The sequence below is a fragment of the Botryllus schlosseri genome, chromosome 2 (genome assembly GCF_051294905.1).
Source record: "Botryllus schlosseri isolate E-star chromosome 2, Bs_hap1, whole genome shotgun sequence".
NCBI classification, from domain to species: Eukaryota; Metazoa; Chordata; class Ascidiacea; order Stolidobranchia; family Styelidae; genus Botryllus; species Botryllus schlosseri.
The window spans coordinates 3,795,650-3,814,769 of record NC_137237.1 but is presented as its reverse complement, the minus strand read 5'-3'; the positions used below and the strand labels follow the sequence as shown (position 1 = coordinate 3,814,769).

The 19,120-nt window shown below is 41.0% G+C and overlaps 1 protein-coding gene across 1 annotated transcript; it reads left to right on the top strand.

Annotated features, from left to right (window-relative positions):
- The first annotated feature begins 233 nt into the window (after positions 1-233).
- Positions 234-6,102, top strand: LOC145433047 (aquaporin-8-like). Its single transcript, XM_080309949.1, has 6 exons — positions 234-1,752; positions 2,531-2,641; positions 2,698-2,830; positions 2,895-3,088; positions 4,293-4,433; positions 5,498-6,102. Exons 1-6 carry the CDS (start codon positions 1,601-1,603, stop codon positions 5,607-5,609), a joined length of 843 nt encoding a protein of 280 aa, XP_080166075.1. The 5' UTR covers positions 234-1,600; the 3' UTR covers positions 5,610-6,102.
- The last annotated feature ends 13,018 nt before the right edge of the window (positions 6,103-19,120 follow it).

The following is a 19,120-nucleotide window of genomic DNA, read 5'->3' as shown; positions in this document are numbered from 1 at the left end:
TGCTATCAATTTCTTGTCCTCTCTGCTCACGTTATCAGATTTACCGGAAACTGTAAGGACCGTAAATAATAATTAAACATCTTCGGGCGGGCGGACCCGTTGGTATGACTTCGTTACGTGATTTTATTTCGTGACCTCCTGTCTGCTACATCAAAAATATAGAATCGATTTCAAAGTGGTATTGTTCACTGGCATAAACTTTTTTCCTGCGAGATGGTATTTGTCTTCGGAGGTTCAGATTGCCAAGACAGGAACATATGGCGCCAGTCATTTAGGCGCCTGGACAATTAAACCTATTATTTTGTATACATAACGAAGTTTTCGGTCTGCGTAAGGGCATGCAGTCCTTTTCGGCCAAGCTTTTCGCGCTGCCGATCGTTCTGGCACACTTCTTGGAGTCGCATGTAATATGTCCTAAATCGTTATATATCTTGGTGCGTAGTGGCGCGGTAACGGCCAGCGCCGATATATCCATTTCTATAAATCATTTTTCTTGGGGGAAGAGTACCAAATAACCAAGATATTTGGCAACTTTAAATCGCGCCTAGCGCGAAAATTTTTTGAAAAAGTTGGATAAATTTCAAAAAATACTCTATAATTTATGCTAATTCACGAAATAATTTGCGGCCCCCTTCGAACTCTCCCCCCCCCCCCATTGGGTGGTTTGGGGTTTGGCAGTTACGTCCTGGCTTTAAAGTATGGCATCACCTGGCATCGTCAAATATGGCATCATCTGTTGGGGGGATGCCAGTGTTAGCGCACCGAAGCCACTGCAAAAACTACAACATCAGGTCCACCGTATCATAGCCAGGGCCCAAAGGAACCAGGATGTGTGTCTAACAAATCACTGCTCAAAAGATCCGGCGTCCTAAACATAAATAATATGCGGAAACTAGAAATTCCCAAGTTTATGTATCAGTACAACACACGTGCGTCCACGTCGTCCAACTATACTATATGGTAGACAAAAAAGATCATCGCTCTATCGCATATGCCGGGCCTGATTTGTGGAACAGTATCTTGCCGGCTATCAGACAGTCATCGAGCATGTTCACATTCAAGTCGAAGTACAAACGATTTCTACCGAGTAAATACTATTTAGTCCTCTAGTTTACCGGACCACGATCTGACATATCGATTTCGCCTTCCGTTACATGCCACCTTTTTTCACCCGTCCTTTCATATTATCTTCTTTTACTTTCCATTCAGCGTGCATGCCTCCTTTGTTTACATCGCCTAGGCCAGGTGGGGGTCTGATTTCAAAGACTACTCCAAGTCGTTTCGACACCTTCCTGTCTTTCATTGTATCGCAGTGTTGTGGTGTATTGGAATATTGAAAATTGTAGCCATAAATTGACTTGAAGTCTTTTTTCAAACTTGATTGGAATTAGAATTACTGGATTCGCAAAAATTTGGAAATCGAATCAAGTTCAGTTCGTGTCAAATTAGAGCTCATTCTCATTCGCGTGATACTGGCAAGTGTTTGTAGGCCTACAGCAAGTTTGGCTCGTGTGACATTATACAGTTTTCCGGTAGCATTTTCAGGAAAACCAGGAATTAGACTAGGCTACGACACCCAACATAACATAAGGGAACAACGATGCCGCCAGTTGCATACGGATGGGATGACTTCAAGCGCGATCCGGTTAGGCACGTTGTTATTCCTCTCTTGGTTGAATTCATATCCCAGTTTACGATGACATTCTGGGGAGTCATGGTGGAGAAGCCACAATATGACGATTTTAATCTGAAGTAAGTATAAACGTTAAACAATTACCATCAATTATGCTATGAGAGTTGGACAATGACCGTGTAGAAAAGTTTTTATGATTTCGAAATTGGATTACTGAAATGGATTGGAAGTTGAATTAAATTCCGAATTAGTAAGAAATCACAGTTCATTCAAATAAGCATGAAAATGGTAAATGTCTGTACACCAGGGGTCGCCAACGCGGTGTCCACGGGCACTAGATAGCCCGTGGTGGTTGTAGCATTCATTATATCACGATCTTGTGTAATTTTGATAGAATAATTAAAAATTAAATGAACTGATGCCAGGGTAGCAAATATTCAAATGCGGGCTTTGAAGGTTGACGAAGAGATCCATGTTGTAAGCCTAACCCTGCTCTGCACTGCTGATAGCAAACAATTTCTGACACGTGATATATACGAGCTGCAGAATGGTTTGAAGCAAACAGATTTGACAAACTGAAAATGCTCGCTACCTAGAAAAAGTTGAGGAAAATGACAGCTGACAACCTAGAAAAATTCGGACTAAAATACAATTTTCCAAAATTTTGGACATTTAGGCATATTTAGCATTCCCCGGACGCTGTTTACACACTGAAAGTACGGACATGTCCGGAAAATCCGGACTATGACAGCCCCTAGGGACCCATCTTTCCTGGGTCTTAATAGTGACAAGTCTGGGTGTCAATCTTATAGCATGTCCTATCCACAAACCGAATGTATCTGGTACCAGGACACCACGTTATCTATTCAGTTCTATGAATAACATATATTGTTGCAGCACCACGAAGCCTGGGGACATGGAGATAGATTACATGTCAAAGTATTTCGCGCCGGCTTTTCAGTCAGGAATATCAGTGTGGATATGCATAATGGTGTATTCAAGAATGAGGTATTAAATCCAATTGGTTTCGTTGAACTGTCTTCAGTAGCTTTGCTTGCAAACAGCTACGCACCGGCGCAATTCAGTCCTGCTATTACCACAACGCTCGTGATCGTCGGTACCGTACCTGCTCTTATGTTAGTACCAAACATCATCATGCAATGTTTATCATCGCTACTGGCTGCTTACGTATCTCAAGTAAACTATGCCTGACCTTCACACAAACTATACCTGACATTCATTCTTTGATTGACGAGTTTAGTTGATAAGGGGAGCGCCGCCACCTGCACTTATTATCCCGGAAGATGTGGGATCCTTGTCAATTCTTTTCAATGAAATCATCATGGTCGCCAGCATTACGATTATAGCGGCGGAGTTGACTCAAAACGCGAAAGTAAATGAGCCACTTGGAGTGTTCGGCGTCGGTATGGCTGTGTTCATGTGTCTTCTATCAGGGTACGTCATTCTTACACTGATTTTGATTCGAATTTTATATGACTGCTATAACTTACGTATGTTTAATATTTTTGATACGGGTATGATCGGTAGGGCGGGAAAAAATCAGACTGAGTGATTCGATTCTGAATCGAGTATTCGGCGTCGAGTGCAGTATTAGAGAGTATCATTATGACGTCGCAACTAGGGTTGCATTGAAAACAAAATCAGTTCAAAACAAACATGTTTAAGACAAGACCCTTGTTTAAAACATGTTTTTTATTGTTTTTTGTTTACTTTTTTTAGCCATAACGTCACAAATATTCAATTGTGACGTCAAGTGACATTGACAATTGAAAATACAGGGTAAATATAGCTCCTTTGACGAAATATCTACGAACTATAGCTGTTGAACCGACTATTTTGCGGGTTCCAACCATCCATATCGTATACGTCAGCTATATCGCGTGGTAATTGTCCGTAGGCTCACACAACATGTTTTTTGCAAAGTATTTATACAATTATGGCACGATTTACAACTTAAAATTTTTTTAAAGGCCTTTGTTTAAAACACTGTTTAAAACATGTTTTGAGCAAACTGTTTTAAACAAGCATTTGCTTTAAATGCAACCCTAGTCGCGACAGTATGGATGATGCAGAAAGTTGAAATATGTGGGCCTACATTTTATGCGTCCAATAACTAAAATGCCTGTTCCGCAACATATTAAATAAGATTGGGTAATTATTCACCATACCTATATCTCATAACACTTTGTGACAATGCTGTTGGTTGACCACAACTTCACATATGTATTAGCATGTTTCGTATATGCCGCCGGCATGGCCAATCGTGGTTTACAGCCTTTCACAGTGGAGAATAGCATCGGAACTATAATTATCGTTAATAAATTACCTCTATTGTCGCAAGGAGAGAGTAGTAAGTAATTGTGGTGCTCGAAATATCATCTCTCACTACCCGTCTCGAATCATTGTGCCCAGCTTTAGTGATCAATAGTTGAGCTCTAAGGTCGTATCGAATTATTCCTATCCTATACTGAATACTGTGTTTTCGTTTTTTTGTCTGTATCATCATTGTTGCTGTGAGCGTACTTGGTGGCTGAAAAATAAAAGTGTCTCTTTATTGGCATAGTTTACACATGTGACAGGCGATTCACGAAACGCATAATCCCGTAATATACATACATGCATCCTACATACATTCTAGGCGCTGGACAGGAGTCGTATGCCTCAGTCCTTCAAGGGTGTTCGGCCCCGCAGTGCTGATCGGCGGACCGGCATGGAATCGGCATTGGTTGCTATGGACATCTGACATACTAGGAGCAATAGCCGCGGGCGTGTTCTGGCTGTAAGTTCGATATCGTAATCCTGACCGTCCATTCAAAAGCTTCTCAGGTTTCCTAATCTTTAGCTGCGCGTTAAAATGCATTGAACTTTTACCAGATTACATTGCGCGAATCACTCGTCAACTTTTTCAAACGATTTTATGCCGTTGGCACTCAAGTAGAAGTATAGCGTTTTCTAACTAAATAAAAAAAGTAGGTATTCTACGCTTAGCTTTGCATATTAAACTGAAAATTGTGAATTAAAAGTAGTATAAAATCATAACCACTTGAGGGAGCAATATAAGCAGGAAAATCTACTTGAGTACTTCTCTATTGACCACCTCTGATTATATGCATCTTGGGTTATCTTTTGACAACGCTGAGATGGTAAAGAAAATCAGTACATGCTTTATTGCGGAAAAAAGACAGTGACAATGCTCGTATTACGTAAAGAGAGAAAATCATTTATATTCAACGTTTGTAATAAGGACCATCCCTTTCCAACGTTTACAATGCGCTGTTTTGTTAAACTATATGTGACGGAACAGTGGATAAACTAGTTTGCTTTGATACAGATATTCCATCATCTCTTCAAAGCACCTTTCTGACACGAATACATGTGTATGACATGCTATACCAGTGGTGCCCAACGCGGGCGATTTTGAGAAACAGAGGGCGCGAATAAAAGGGGTGGGATTGGGGGCGAAAACGTACGAAGGGGGCGAAAATATTGGAACGTTCAGTCACATGTAGTTAATAATACACTTGAAAAACGGGTTACTCTGGAACTGCCGCAAAAGTTGACTAAAAAAGGTAAACTCGCCACAAATTATCCTCAGATACCCGGATTTTCGGGGATCGCTGCGACAAGTTGACTTTTTTCAAGTCACTTTACCTGCGATCATGGTAACTTGCACAATTTCCCCGTTTATATGTCCTCATGTTGGGCGATAAATATTAGTCAAGCTGGATAGGGGACGATGAGTCGAAAAAGGTTAGGAACCACTGTGCTATACGGTCGGGTTTCAACTCATTTCTTAGTTTCGAAAAGTGTGACCATGATAACCGAGTAGAAAATGGTCCTTAGATTATTCTTGGCGCCGGAAGACCGATCATGGCTCGGGAGATTCACGAAACAGAAAGAGAAGAAAACCGACTTGCTCATGGAAGAGACGAAACGTCACAACGAATCGGAATGAATTCCCAAACACGAACGAGGGAGTTGGTACAGTTCCAGCGTAGCTGAAATTCCACGGAGCCTGTTGGAAGAATTACTGCTATCGGCGTCTCTTGACTTCGGAAACACCTCGCTGAGGAACGTATTCAATCATGAAATGGAATGCATATACGTTTTTAAACGCATATCCGTGTTTGTACAATAGAAAATTAGGAATCTTCGCATTTATCGCAACTAGAACTGAGATTCTAATATATTTTACTAAAATATAATACAGACTATTGAGAATGATGAGTTATCGTGCTTGATTAAGTGATAATGAAGAGCTTATATAGTAGATTAAGGGTGTTTAAGAGTGGACACTGCACAGAATGGACTTTTGTTCTTGACTGACCATATCCATCGGAGTTAGAAACTGGAGCTCCCGCCCGATATCAGAATTTTGACGCGATAACGGTGTCGCCGATACATTGTATTATTGTCGATAAACTCGATATATTCTTCCGATATCAAAATGTAGCACTTTCAACTAGAACTTTTAAATAGTGGCGGTAATTTGATAAATATATACCCGGCATAAGAGAGAGAGAGTGAGCGACAGAATCTATATTTTTCAACCGTGAAAATCGATAACATACATAGCAAAAATGTAATAGGGGAAATGTGATAAGCAGATAAGCAAAGTTATAATAATAGAGACGGGAGGCTCGACATAATACAGCAGGGGTGGTGTCAAACTCACCTTGCGTCGCGGACCGGACCGGTCAATGATTCGAAAATGCTACCTCATGCCCTTGCTTTTCACTTGAATAATATTATCAAGCCTGTGTACATTATAGTATACTATATTATGTTACCATCGGATCATAGGAGTTCTTTTCTGGTATAGCACCTTTATTATCAAACAAGGGAATTGGAAAAATACGTTGAGTGGCCGATTGAATTGCAGTTATATATAAGCCTATAAACAGTATCTGTAACGATATAAGTTGGCATTCTCAAATTCGATATCGGCATATTTCTATATGCTCACTTTATTTTAGTCGTAATCTGGCGTTAGCCCTATGGGTATGTGTCGTGAGGAATACAAGAGATTGAGCTGTAAACGCGGAGGTTGGAATTTGGTTCATCAGTATTAAATCGCGATTCGGGTATCGGCCGAAGACCTTTTAAGCCAAAACTAATACAGCGGTGCGACAACAGATATTTGAATATGACGGTCTCGCATTAGTGCTTTCTCTTCTGTTTTGAACTTCTTTCTGGAATCAATGTGCACTTTTTGCCTTACCGGAATTGGGTGTCAATATCAGCGACTTGGTTGCCAATGGTGACTATAGAGTGAAACCAACACACCGCCGTCGGATGGTTATATTGCGGGCATATCAACATAGCTCAACATTTGTTGTCTGGAGGGCTTATTTATTCTGTAAGTATTTCTACTAAATATCAAAACACTTTTTAGGTATGTGCCGCATAATACAAGCAATTTTTCAATCTACTCTGAATTGATTTGTGGGCCGTATGTTCGACACCCCTAAAACAGAGTGATAAACACTAAGCCACTCCAGCCAGGAACATCAGAAGTCGTTATGCTCTGAAAACGTTAGATTGACAAACAAAAATACAAATGTATAGGGGAAATCAGTTCACTGAAAATAATAAGCAATTGAATGGATAGAATAATGCCATTGTAAATGCAATGTTGAGGTAGCAAAGAGTCAAAACATTGTCTTTTAAAACTCACAAGAAGGTAAATTACGGACTTTAGACGGTAAACGTTATTCCAGAGTACAGACACAAATCGCGTGATTGAATTTTGCACAAGACTCGTAGTTGTGTTGCACAGCTCTGGACAATAGCTATATACATAGGGAAATCTTGCTCGATGTTGGTGAGCATTTGAAGGTATGTGGAGCGGATTATTTTCAAATACATGGGTAGTTTAAGTAGTTGATAATAACCATTCATAAATTTCATGACCTCAACTTTGAAAATGTCCTCAACTTTTATTATCCTATTTACTATCCGCTTCTACACACCCTATTATAATCTTCATATCTAACTTCGCGAGAGAGAATTTATAAGCCTAATTTACAATAAAACTCCTGCGTATTAATAAATTAGTACTGTCAGTTCAGCGGACGTTTATTGTAGTTTAAGAAACACAACTTACATTTCGACGTATACTTTCGTCAAGAAGTGAACCGATGGTAAAAACAATACTGAAACCCTCTCACTTAAAACAATGGCAGGAGTGATTACGTCATTGAACAGGCCGATAAATATCAACCGGAGTTTGCTTATATCAAAATCTGTATGGAGACAGATATCGGCCATATATTGGTCGGGCTCAACCCAACCACGATCAGACATATCTTTTTCACCTACCGACAATTGCCACTTCCTTTTAATCGCTTCATCCTTTTTATGTTATCTTCTTTTACTTGTAAGTAAGAGCACATGCCTCTTATTTATGTGTTCGAAGGCCAAGGTGGGACTACTCCAGTGGCGGCTCGTCCTATAGGGCAACTGGGGCATTGCCCCACCTAAAATTCTGTTCAATAACAATTTAACCATTTATAGACGCACAGCAATCAATATATACCGAGATCACAGCGAAACCCGCGTTCTTCTTGTGCTTTCGCTTGCAAACGCCCATACATAGCGAAGTCTGCGAAAATCGAATTCTCTTCTGTGTTTTCGCTTTGTGAATGCCTAGCCGGGGCTTGCCCCGGTAGCGCTCATAACAAGCTTTCACTATCTATTCTCTCAAAGCCGCGCACAATAAAGAAACGGTGATTTACTCTCTCCTATTCGTAAAATGGCCGAGCAACCGGGGCAAATATGCCTACTCGCCCTTAAGGTGTGATGTAACAATCGTATCTATATCTGAACTCGGTTACCGTAATATGCGTTGAGTCGACCTTTGCTGGTATAGGTCGATTTTGACGGTGTTTCGCACCATGATAATTCTTGAAACTTGGTATGATATGTCGTGAAGGTAGTATTTAACACTGCTCCAAGTTTCAGGCTTGCTACTTAAAGATAATGGTAGTAATTCCGTTTCCGAAGTTCAGTGCGCGCTGATCTATCATGTACTTAGGGTTGTCCAAAATTTGAAAAATTTCGAAAATGCTGCGTTGTAATGTCTTATTCTATAGATTATTGATTAAAAACATCAACAAGCCTGAAAGAAGCTCTCAGGAACGTCGTTAAGATTTCTTACAAAGCGTTTGAAAGTAGCTGCCAAAGAGTGGGCGGGCCACCGACGGCGAAATTGCAACTAGGCGGGCAATGACGAAACCACGATTCTTGATTGGGTAATCGGTTATGCTTCAATGATGACGGCGGCTGTCAGCTCTGATTTGGGTGCTTCACCGTGTTTGACAGAAGGAGTAGGTTTTGCTGCTGCTGAGTCTGTTGGTGACGGCTGTAATACTGTAAAAGCGTGTTGTGGTTTGATGAGTCAATAGTAGTAATGTAACAGTGGTTCTTCGAATGTATCAGTTGTAGCAGTAGTTTCTGTTTTGCGGAGGTCGAGTCTGTTAGTAGAGACGGGAATTTGTAAAGCGCATTGTGGGTTGATGCATCAATAGTTGTAATGCAACACTTGTTCCTTGCTCAATGTTTTAGTTGCAGCAGCATTTTCTGTTCTGATGAGGTCGATTTTGTTAGTAGTGGTTGTGGTTATGTACAAGGGCATTGTGGGTTGGTGAGTTAATAGTCGTAATGTAACACTTGTTACTTAAATGTATTAGGCGTAGCTGTAATTTATGATAGAAGGCAAAAATATTACTGTCATGGCAGAGGCAAAACGGCGGAAGACTGTGCACTTGCCACAGAGAAGAACAAGATCTCGATCTGAGCATTACTTGGTCGGATATGCTTGCGATTACATCTGTGGCTCGAGATTACCAACCTTGCGAGAAGTAATGAGTTACTTTCTGCATCTGAAAGACCATTGCCCTCAGTCAACCCCTACTCGTGAGCTATGTAATGTGGTGGTTCATGATGTCATGACAGTGTGGCAAATATCGAGAATTGCCACAATACTTAAAGGAAATGCGGTGAAATTACTTGAAAAACTGAACAAAAAATATATTTTTCTGAAGGCGACCATGAAACGGGAAAGTGATCCCAAGGGTAAGAGGAAAAAATTCACGGAAGATTTGGACAAGTTGTGGGATATTGGAAGTACAGATGCGATAGCAATAATACAAAATGACATTTGTCTATCACATGATAGAAAGCTCGAAGACATTGCATTCTATGAAGATCAACAGCAATCTCGCAAATGCATAATGTTGGGAAGAGACAAGATTCTCGCTAAAGACATCGAAAAGAAAACAGCAACCATGGCGGATAGAACTGTTAAAAACATTCAACATGACTCAAGTGATGACTATGTTGTTTTAGCATCTTCTTCATCTTCAAAAGAGGGTGATAGTTTGAGTTCAAGTTCTGATTATGATGCTGATGTTGGTCTTGGCACCTCGACAGCCATTAAGCTGATGGCACCTAAAAATATTATGAATAATACCCATGTGTCCCAAGCTCTGGATCGATTGCAAATAACAGACAACAAGGCAACAATGCTGATCGGAGCATTTATTACGGCTTGTGGCGGTGACATAGCAATGTTCTCTCTGTCAAGATCTTCGACAAAGAGAGCCAGGGAAACAAATCGTCTTGAAATTTCCAAGGATATTTCAGAAAAATTTGCAGAAAATAAACCTCAACATGTTGCTATTCATTGGGATGGAAAGCTCACAGAGGATAGATTAGGAAATCGGTATGAGGCTCTGTCAATTGTCCTATCTTGTCATCCTCAATACTCAGAAGGAAAACTACTTGGCATTCAAAAGATGCAAAATGCTGCAGGTCAGACGCAAGCAGAAACCACTTTCAACATAATTGAAAGTTGGAATATAAAAGATGCTGTAACAGCTTTGGTTTTTGACACTACAGCAAGCAACAGCGGCTGGAAGAAGGGTGCGGCAAAGATTCTTGAAGACCTTCTAGGAAGGAAGGTGTTCTACCATGCATGTCGGCACCATGTGTATGAGCTGGTAGTGAAAGACGTTTGGAAATCTTTATTTGGAAAGGCCACAACTGGACCAGAGAATGCATGGTTTGCCCACCTTAAAAGGAACTGGAGCAGTCTTGACAGGGAACAGCAATTCAAGACTCTGACTATTCCTCTATGTTTTGCTGAACGAGCTGCAATGATAGTTGATAAGTTCAAGCTACTGTTGAACAGAAAAGATTTTTTCACACGGGATGACTACAAGCAATGTGTGACTAATGCTCTTGCTCTTCTCGGTGCAGATGAAGATATACGTCATCACAAACCTGGTGCAGCACACCATGCGAGATGGATGGGTACAATTCTGTATGCTCAAAAGATGTTCATGTGGGCCGACCAATTAGATTACAAATCTGAAGAAGTTGAACTGCTGCGCCGCTTCAATTTATTTTTGGTTCTCTTTTATATCCCTGCGTGGGTGGATTCAAGCATTGGTCGTGATGCAGCTGGTAATGACTTGAGATTCGTTCAGCACATGTTGAGTTATAAGGAATATGATGAGCAAGTTTCCACAGCTGCTTCACGAAAGCTTTTGAAGCACGACTGGTATATTGTTGAGGAAACCGCTGTATACGCCTTGTTTTCACCGACGGAAAGCAAGGAAACCCGGGAAAATATGGCAAAGGCGCTCCTGCAAGTAGAGCGAACTTCCAGTTTCAGAAGGGGCCCACCCTCATTGAATGCAACTATACAGATCAACAAGGACAGTACGTTGTCTGACCTTATTGGGCCCCAGTCGTGGTACATATTTGAAGTTTTTGAATGCTCTGGGGATTGGCTGCGTCAACCGGTTGATGATTGGCACTTTTCAGATTCATTCAATAAAATGAATTGCTACGTTAGTTCTGTCAAAGTCGTTAATGATGCCGCAGAAAGAGGTGTCAAGCTAAGCACAGACTATGCTGCAATCTTGACTGACAATGAACAGCAAAGAGACAGTTTGCTTCAAGCTGTGGAACAGCATAGGAAGATTTTTGGAGACAGCAGGAAGTCTACTCTTATCAAAGGCCAGTGATCTGCAACACTGACCCTGCGATATACTTTTTAATGATGCCTTTTGTAAATAGCATTTTTGCCTTTGTTAAATCTTGAATAAAAAGTGTAATATGCGTTCGTTTTAGAGAGAGACGTCGACTTACCATAACAAGCCATAAGGAGAAATTGACTACTGGTTTGCAATTTATGAGTTACAGTCGTTGTCAACTGGTATGTTTTAGAAGGCTCGAAGGTAGCACGATGCATGCATCTAGCTCATTCTTATCTTAATTGGCCAAGCTCCTGTGCAAGAAGTAACAAAACTGTTATACACAGTGTTCAGGTAGAAAATATATTACTGGATCGTTATGCTGTTGTCGATGGCAGCATTAACAACGTCAATTTACCATATCGCCAATGCCACGAACAGAAATGGCTGCAAACCAACACAACAGAGTAGAACGAAATCGTGACCAGCAATGATCACAAAATCAGTATTTCAGCCAATCAGTAGCTTATTATTACAGGTTCCAACCAATCAAAATTCTAGGTTCGTGATTGCCCGCCCACTTCATCGATTCCCCGCCCACATGCAGACGGCTACTTTCAAACGCTTTGTAAGAAATCTTAACGACGTTCCTGAGAGCTTCTTTCAGGCTTGTTGATGTTTTTAATCAATAATCTATAGAATACGACATTACAACGCAGCATTTTCGAAATTTTTCAAATTTTGGACAACCCTATGTACATAGTACAGCAAACAGATTTTACTCAAAAGCCGGTATTGGTCTCCATTGATTTTGACGATGTTCTATACCGAGATCGGTCATGACATTTGGCACGGTAAGTGTTAGTATCGACCGCTGTAACAAGTTTTAAGTTTGTCACTGAACTATGTGGGTGGTAATTTCGTTTCCAAAGTCGAGTAAGAGCTGACTCTTCATTTATCGCCAACAAATTTACGCAAAAGCCGTTATTGGTCTCTATTGATTTTAACGATGTTCCATACCTAGATCTGTCATGAGCTTTCACACGGTATGTCTTGATTTTAGTATCGAACGCGGTGCCAAGTCTTAAAGTTGACACTCAATGATTGAGGCAGTTATTTCGTTTTCGAGGTCGAGTATGGTAGAGATGCGCGCTGATCTGATACTTAGCCTACCTACGTCATTGCGGATCTCACGCAAAAGCCGGTGTCGGTCTGTGCTAATCTATAGTCTGCGTTCCATAACGAGATCGGTGATGATATTTCCAATGGTATATCTTGATGATCGCATGAAACAGCTAACCAAGATTCTCGGTTTGCATTCAAATATTCACATAATTTTATGTTCGCCAATGTCCATTTCACTGTGGAATTGTGGCCTTCAAACCATTTGCTTACAATCCCCTGTCAATTGCGATAGCTATTTCATTTTCGATGTCGGCTAACAGCTGATCATTCGATCAGCCTATTCCTCGATCTATTTTACTCAAAGTTCGGTGTTCGTCTGTTTGCATTGATTTTGACAGTGTACCATACCGGAATGGGTTATGAGATTGCGTATGCTACTTCTCGATGATTTCTTGTAACAGTATACTAAGTTACGGCTTTTATTCATGTATTTATTGATTAATATATTTTCCAACGGCGATTTCGCAGCTGACTTATAGACAGTAAGCCGTATGTGTTGTGTCACAGTCTCCAGTTTCAAGGCCAAAATGTCCTACGTTGTTCCGAGACCGAAGTTCCGAGGCTGCTGTCCTTAGTTCTTCAAAGACCATTCAAATTGATGTTCTGGATTCAATATGACAGGCCCAATCTATGAGATAACAATTGCGTATGTGTCCGAACTCGTTGACCTTTCCAGTTAGGCTTACGCAATCTCTCGAGTTCTAGTCATTGGAATTAGTCAGGTCAAGTCAAGTGCGAACATGAATCGTATTGAATCTTTATTCCGTACGTAGTTTACGCAGTTGCCTTTAGAGCGAAAATGAGAGGTCTAGAAGTTGTCCAGTCTATTGATCCAATCGTACGCCGGGTGCCTCCGCTTTGGTTGCCTATTATCACCTGGTCGTAACCAGAGATGGCCACAGTCCGGTTCAGGAGCCGGAGCAGGATTTCAATGTTTTTTTTACCTGGCCGGACTGGATCCGGATTTCGAATTTGGGGTGACGGTCGGATTTTAGGGTCTATCGATTTGCGTAATCTATAACTCTACCATGAAATCAAAACGCATGCTACTAAGGATGACCTGATACTTGATTCGTGGCATAGGGACGATTCTTAGTTCACGTACATTTTGTAAAATAATCCTTTGATTAAAAATAAATGAATAAAACATTTTTACCACACTTCAAGTCACGGCTCACCGGCAAACCTCTCGCGGCACCTACGTTAAAATCACTGTTGTCGGGAAATTCATGTGACCATCATAAAGTTACTTTTTTACGTTGGAAAACGCCATTGTGACGTCATGTTGATAAAAGTCGCTCGCAGCCCTTGCCCCACCACCCGATATTGTCACGAGCCGCCACTGGACTACTCTAAGTCGTTCCAGGTCTTTTCATTTTTATCGCAATCTTGTGGTGTTTTGTTTTCGGTATCCATGGTGTTTCGATTAATGCGTTCATTTGCACCAGACCGATATTCCATATTTTTGTCCTTAGTTACTGAATGTAGCACAGTGGGGTTTTGAAATGATAAAGAATAATAATAAACTGAATTGAACTGAGCTCGAAAGACCGCGAAGCAGAGAAAATACAATCAACACTCAAAGTTCATTTCCCTGTCGCTAGATGTCAGTGAAACATTGGCAATCATACACAAAACCAAAGTAAGCCATGGGGGTAATTACGCAACTTGACATAAACTGCAATAGCTCGGGATGTGTAATAATGACATTTTGCTAATTGCTATGATGTCGGGTCATCTGCGCTCTTGTGTGGAGGCGAATCTGGATCAGATCGCGCGAGGAAGTTTGGGGATTGAGGTTGGCGTGACATTATAACGTTGCTGCATAGAGTATACACTTGTTTGCTAGTATATCCGGAATAGAATTTGAGCTGATGTGCCTTTTCTACGGAGAAGAGGGAAGAAGGATTGAACTTAGTGTCTTTTGCTTGAATCCCTATCTCAAATCTGGTACAGGTCCGCATTTGAATGTCTATTAATCTTCTAATTTTTTCCTACTGCGTTTCGATGTCCGTTATACCCGCAACCGCGAGAAAAATATTTTCTCATTTGCGCCACCTCGCAGATAGCATCAATCAATATTTCCATCGTTTCAAAACATCACAAGACTGCGATACAATGAAAAGATAGGAAGGTGTCGAAACAATTGCGCAGACGGACTGATTCGAATGGAAACAGCGTAAGCTGCGCACTATGATGTTCTGCCGCCGTTACAATAATGGAATTTTAGAAATATTCTCTCGAATTACTCGCGTGAAGATAACCTTAATGAGCAATATGCCATGGGACCATTTGTAATGTGGAACCTTTGTCACTCACAATACTCGATCCAGTTTCTCATAATACACTGATAGCCATTACCCACCAACACCAATCATTTCGATGGCGGGCTCCGACGCAAATCAGGCAAATTGTTTAAATACCGAGTATTCAAACTGTAATTTTCGCCTCATCGCCACGAACATGCGGTTTGATTTGCTGTGAAAGGCTGTTTTATAGGTCCGTCGAAAATAAACCGTGGCGTAATGTTGACGCGTTACAGCTGATTAAATGAGATACCCAACAGGAAACCGTGTTATCCGAATTGATTGAAGCATTTCTATATAATTGCCGAATAATTTCGTTATCATTCCCATGCAGAATGCTCCGTTGGAGGTATAAGGCAGGGGTCGGGAACCTTTTTCGCGCGAAGAGCCATATTGGCCCTACATTTTCCATTTCAACCGCCAAATTGAAATTTTGTAACTTCATCACAGCACTAATTCGAGCTCACTACATGGGATTCGTAATGTGCGTCACATTTTCTCTGTAAAAACTTTTACTACTCTTGCTGGTTGCTTCATTTAAGAAGGCGAAACTTGAGTAGATCTTACATAGGTCTTTTGAAAAGTTACATCTCTAAGAGCCGAATGATATTTATCGAAACTTAATTATAATAATAATTACCATTTACAACAGATGTAGTCAACAGTAAAAGTATAGGACACCATGGTAAAAGTGTGATTCTACTTTCGTCAGTTATGCGAGATCGTAAGCTCGTCTTGATGCTCCTTTGTAATATGAGGAATGAGGACCCATGATCACATGCGTAGGTGGAACCAAACATGGTCACTACCTACAGCAGTACATACCCACTGTAAAGTGTGATACGTCAGTGACGTGGGGTCGGAGAACGCAAGTGAGGAAATGCATTACCTGCCGTCCGGATGACTGAATGAAAATTGTGAAACTTCTAATGAATATTAGTATTTTCATAGTTGTTTATGAATGACCAGATTTTGATCATTTAATTCCAAAATCACGTAATTTGCATATTTATTGTTCGGTAATAAGGCGCGAAAGGAGAGGTAAGGCACATGTGACTTCCACGGCAGTTCATTTCTCGCCGTGGACCAGGAAGACAATGCTTATTTGAAAACTGCATTGTCATACAGGTGTCGCGATGTCTGCTTTTTTCTTTGATCATTTCATCAATCAACGTATCGTGTACTTCGAGATTTCGAGGCGCGCGATGTCCGGTGTATTGAACTCGCGAGTGATATTGGTCTCCGGCGCGAAAGCAACTTGAATTTGAGGATTTTGAAAAGGGAGCCCGAGCCCCTAACCCTGAATACGCCACTGTCTTGACCTCTCAGAGTCATGCCTATACAGCCTCAAGAATATTTATTCTGGCCCTGATGCAAATGTAGTAACAAGTTGCTGCGAGATTGATAAATTGAGTGCAAAAATAAATATTGGACACAGAGCCATAGTATATATTTTACCCAAATAAGCCATATATGACTCTCGAGCCATAGGATCCCGACCACTGGTATATGAGGCAAGAAGCCGACCAATACTAACAGCTTAGCTCTATACCAGTCAGAATATGAATATGCCATTATGCATTCATGGAATTTCGTTGTCGAAAATACAATACAGGTTGAAAAAATTCTTCAGTTCAATAAATAATAGGACGGCCATTCAATCATTGATTCACTCTAAGATCAAAGTATCAAAAACTAGCTTTCAGAAATGCGCAGACGACTGTTTAGTGTTTACTATTATTGCAAGCCTGTTTTCATAACTCATACATCTAGACCAGGGGTTCTCAACCTGGGGGCGCGCCCCCCTTGGGGGGGGGGGGCGTGAAACATCCGAATGGGGGCGCAAAGATGCGGTCACCTGAAAAAAATTTTCGCGCTCTGCGCGATTTACCTACAGTGCACGCGTGCTTCTCTCTATATAGACCCAATTTCATATATTTTTATTCTCTCATCAACATTCATAACCGTCCATACCACCAAACAATCTGTTGGGGTTGCTAGCATCCCAGTTGGATTTTGTGATATGACGATAAGGGGAGCGCGAAATTTTTCACTATCAAAAAGGGGGGCGTGTCTAAAAAAAGATTGAGAACCACTGATCTAGACCTTTAAGCATCAATTAACCATGTTAGGTGGTGATGAATGGCGTGGAGGTATAGTTCAACCACTGCCTGCTTGCCTACGGGTTCGAGTCCGACACCGGTAGTAACTCCCTCCAAGATATCTGCTAGCGTTTTCGAAGTATGTCTATAGCTAGACCATGCAGTCGTTCTCAACCGCCGGTCAATGGAAAGTTTCCTGCCGGTCTGCCAAATATTTTGAAATTTTAAATCTCATTTCCAATATGCAATAAGACGTTGGACCCTTCTTCATTAATTAGATAAGCAAAGCATCATATTTCAAATTGATTTACAAGTTTGAAACGTATCTTTTCTGTGTAGTAGATTCCATGGTATACTTTGGATCTTTGGGCGTAGGCCTACGTCACAACGCCTGCCGTCAAAGTTGCCTCCAACGCGTTTCTGACAAGTTAAATGGGATATTGCATAGCCTATACTTCGTTAAGCGCCGATAGACAAGCGGCGCTTGAAAGTGTAATAGAGGCTACCTCTATAGCAAAAAGCAAAGTCGCATTACTTTCAAAGGAAGCCGAGAAATCACAATCAACTTAGTGGTCTTCAACGGGACTTCGCGAGCTTCGCCTTGCAGAATCTTTAATAGTATAACATTTAATATAAAAAAGGCTGCATTAAATGATGTTTCCAATATTACATTCGAGCTACATGCATTTGCCGTATTTAATTTACAGTTAAGTTTGATTTTTGAAGGTTCACCGGCCCGCAGCATATTGTTTCGAGGTTCTACCGATCCGCGAGGTCAAAAAGGTTGAAAATCGCTGTCTAGACTTCTTGTCTCCCGATCTCCGTGTGCATTGTGATGTCATAAAGCTGAAAGAGACGCTGTGCTGTGCTATTAGTCGGTAGCAGTGCATCACGCGATGACAAAACGTACGGTTCTGATGTATAACACCACGACGTTAAAAACGACCCTGTTGGTCAAGACACGATAAGCCTTGCGTTGAATATGCTGTAAATGAGTAATTGGCTGGAGAAACACATTGTTGAAGTAAAGCTGTTCTGGTATTCATGGTGATTAGACTATATGGTAAATTGGTAATTGGTCAATGGTCATTTATTCCAGACAGATATTTATTAGCACGATTCCTACCCTGCCTGCTTGTAGCACGGCCCACTTTCGTCCTAGGCTTTTGTAAGACACCGCTTACGCGGATCGCAGCCAGTACGAGCCTAGATAAACCTACAACACTCAGGTAGGAATTGTGACCTCGGTCGGACTGGATCTCGCACCCCATTGGTGTTGGTGTCCGCTGTGGGACGTATAGATTACCACTACGCTATCTCGCCGCAAAAGTAAAATAAATTTTAAACTGTGTAAAAACGAGTACAGAACCAATCGTCTTTTCAAAAAATAACCGGATTCCTCTCCGGTTCGAATTAAAAATTCTCGCCTTGTTTTGATGGGATATCAACTACACATCAGCTTAAACATATTATCATTCATCACTTGCAGAAAGACCATCAGCGCGTTGTGAGGCATGTAAAAATAGATCGTATATGATTAATTTCGTGAAAGACCAATTCTCAGTTTTAAGAAAGACACAGGCCTTTAGATTAAGGCAGATATTCGCTATTTTGTCACATCCTATTAGATGACATATTGCCTGTCAAGGCACTTGAAATATGAGAAGTTCGTGTCTTCAAAGGAGACATCGCATGATAGAATGATAGTGGCGCAAAACGTTTCGTGGTTTCATGGGTGGTATGGTGAATGGCAATTTGAATTTTATAGGAAATTATCCTCTCATGCGCTTAGTTTAATAATTAATGCAACCCGGCAAGGGGCACTTAAAGTTGCAATAGTAAACGCGGGACAAATCCGACGTCACTCAATGCAGAGCTAATTATCTCCGA

Coding starts and splice junctions, on each gene's coding strand:
- LOC145433047 (XM_080309949.1), top strand. CDS start 1,601: ATGCCGCCAGTTGCATACGGATGGGATGACTTCAAGCGCGATCCGGTT. Junction 2,642..2,697: donor ATGGTGTATTCAAGAATGAG/GTATTAAATCCA, acceptor GCTTGCAAACAG/CTACGCACCGGCGCAATTCA. Junction 4,434..5,497: donor GCCGCGGGCGTGTTCTGGCT/GTAAGTTCGATA, acceptor AATGGTCCTTAG/ATTATTCTTGGCGCCGGAAG.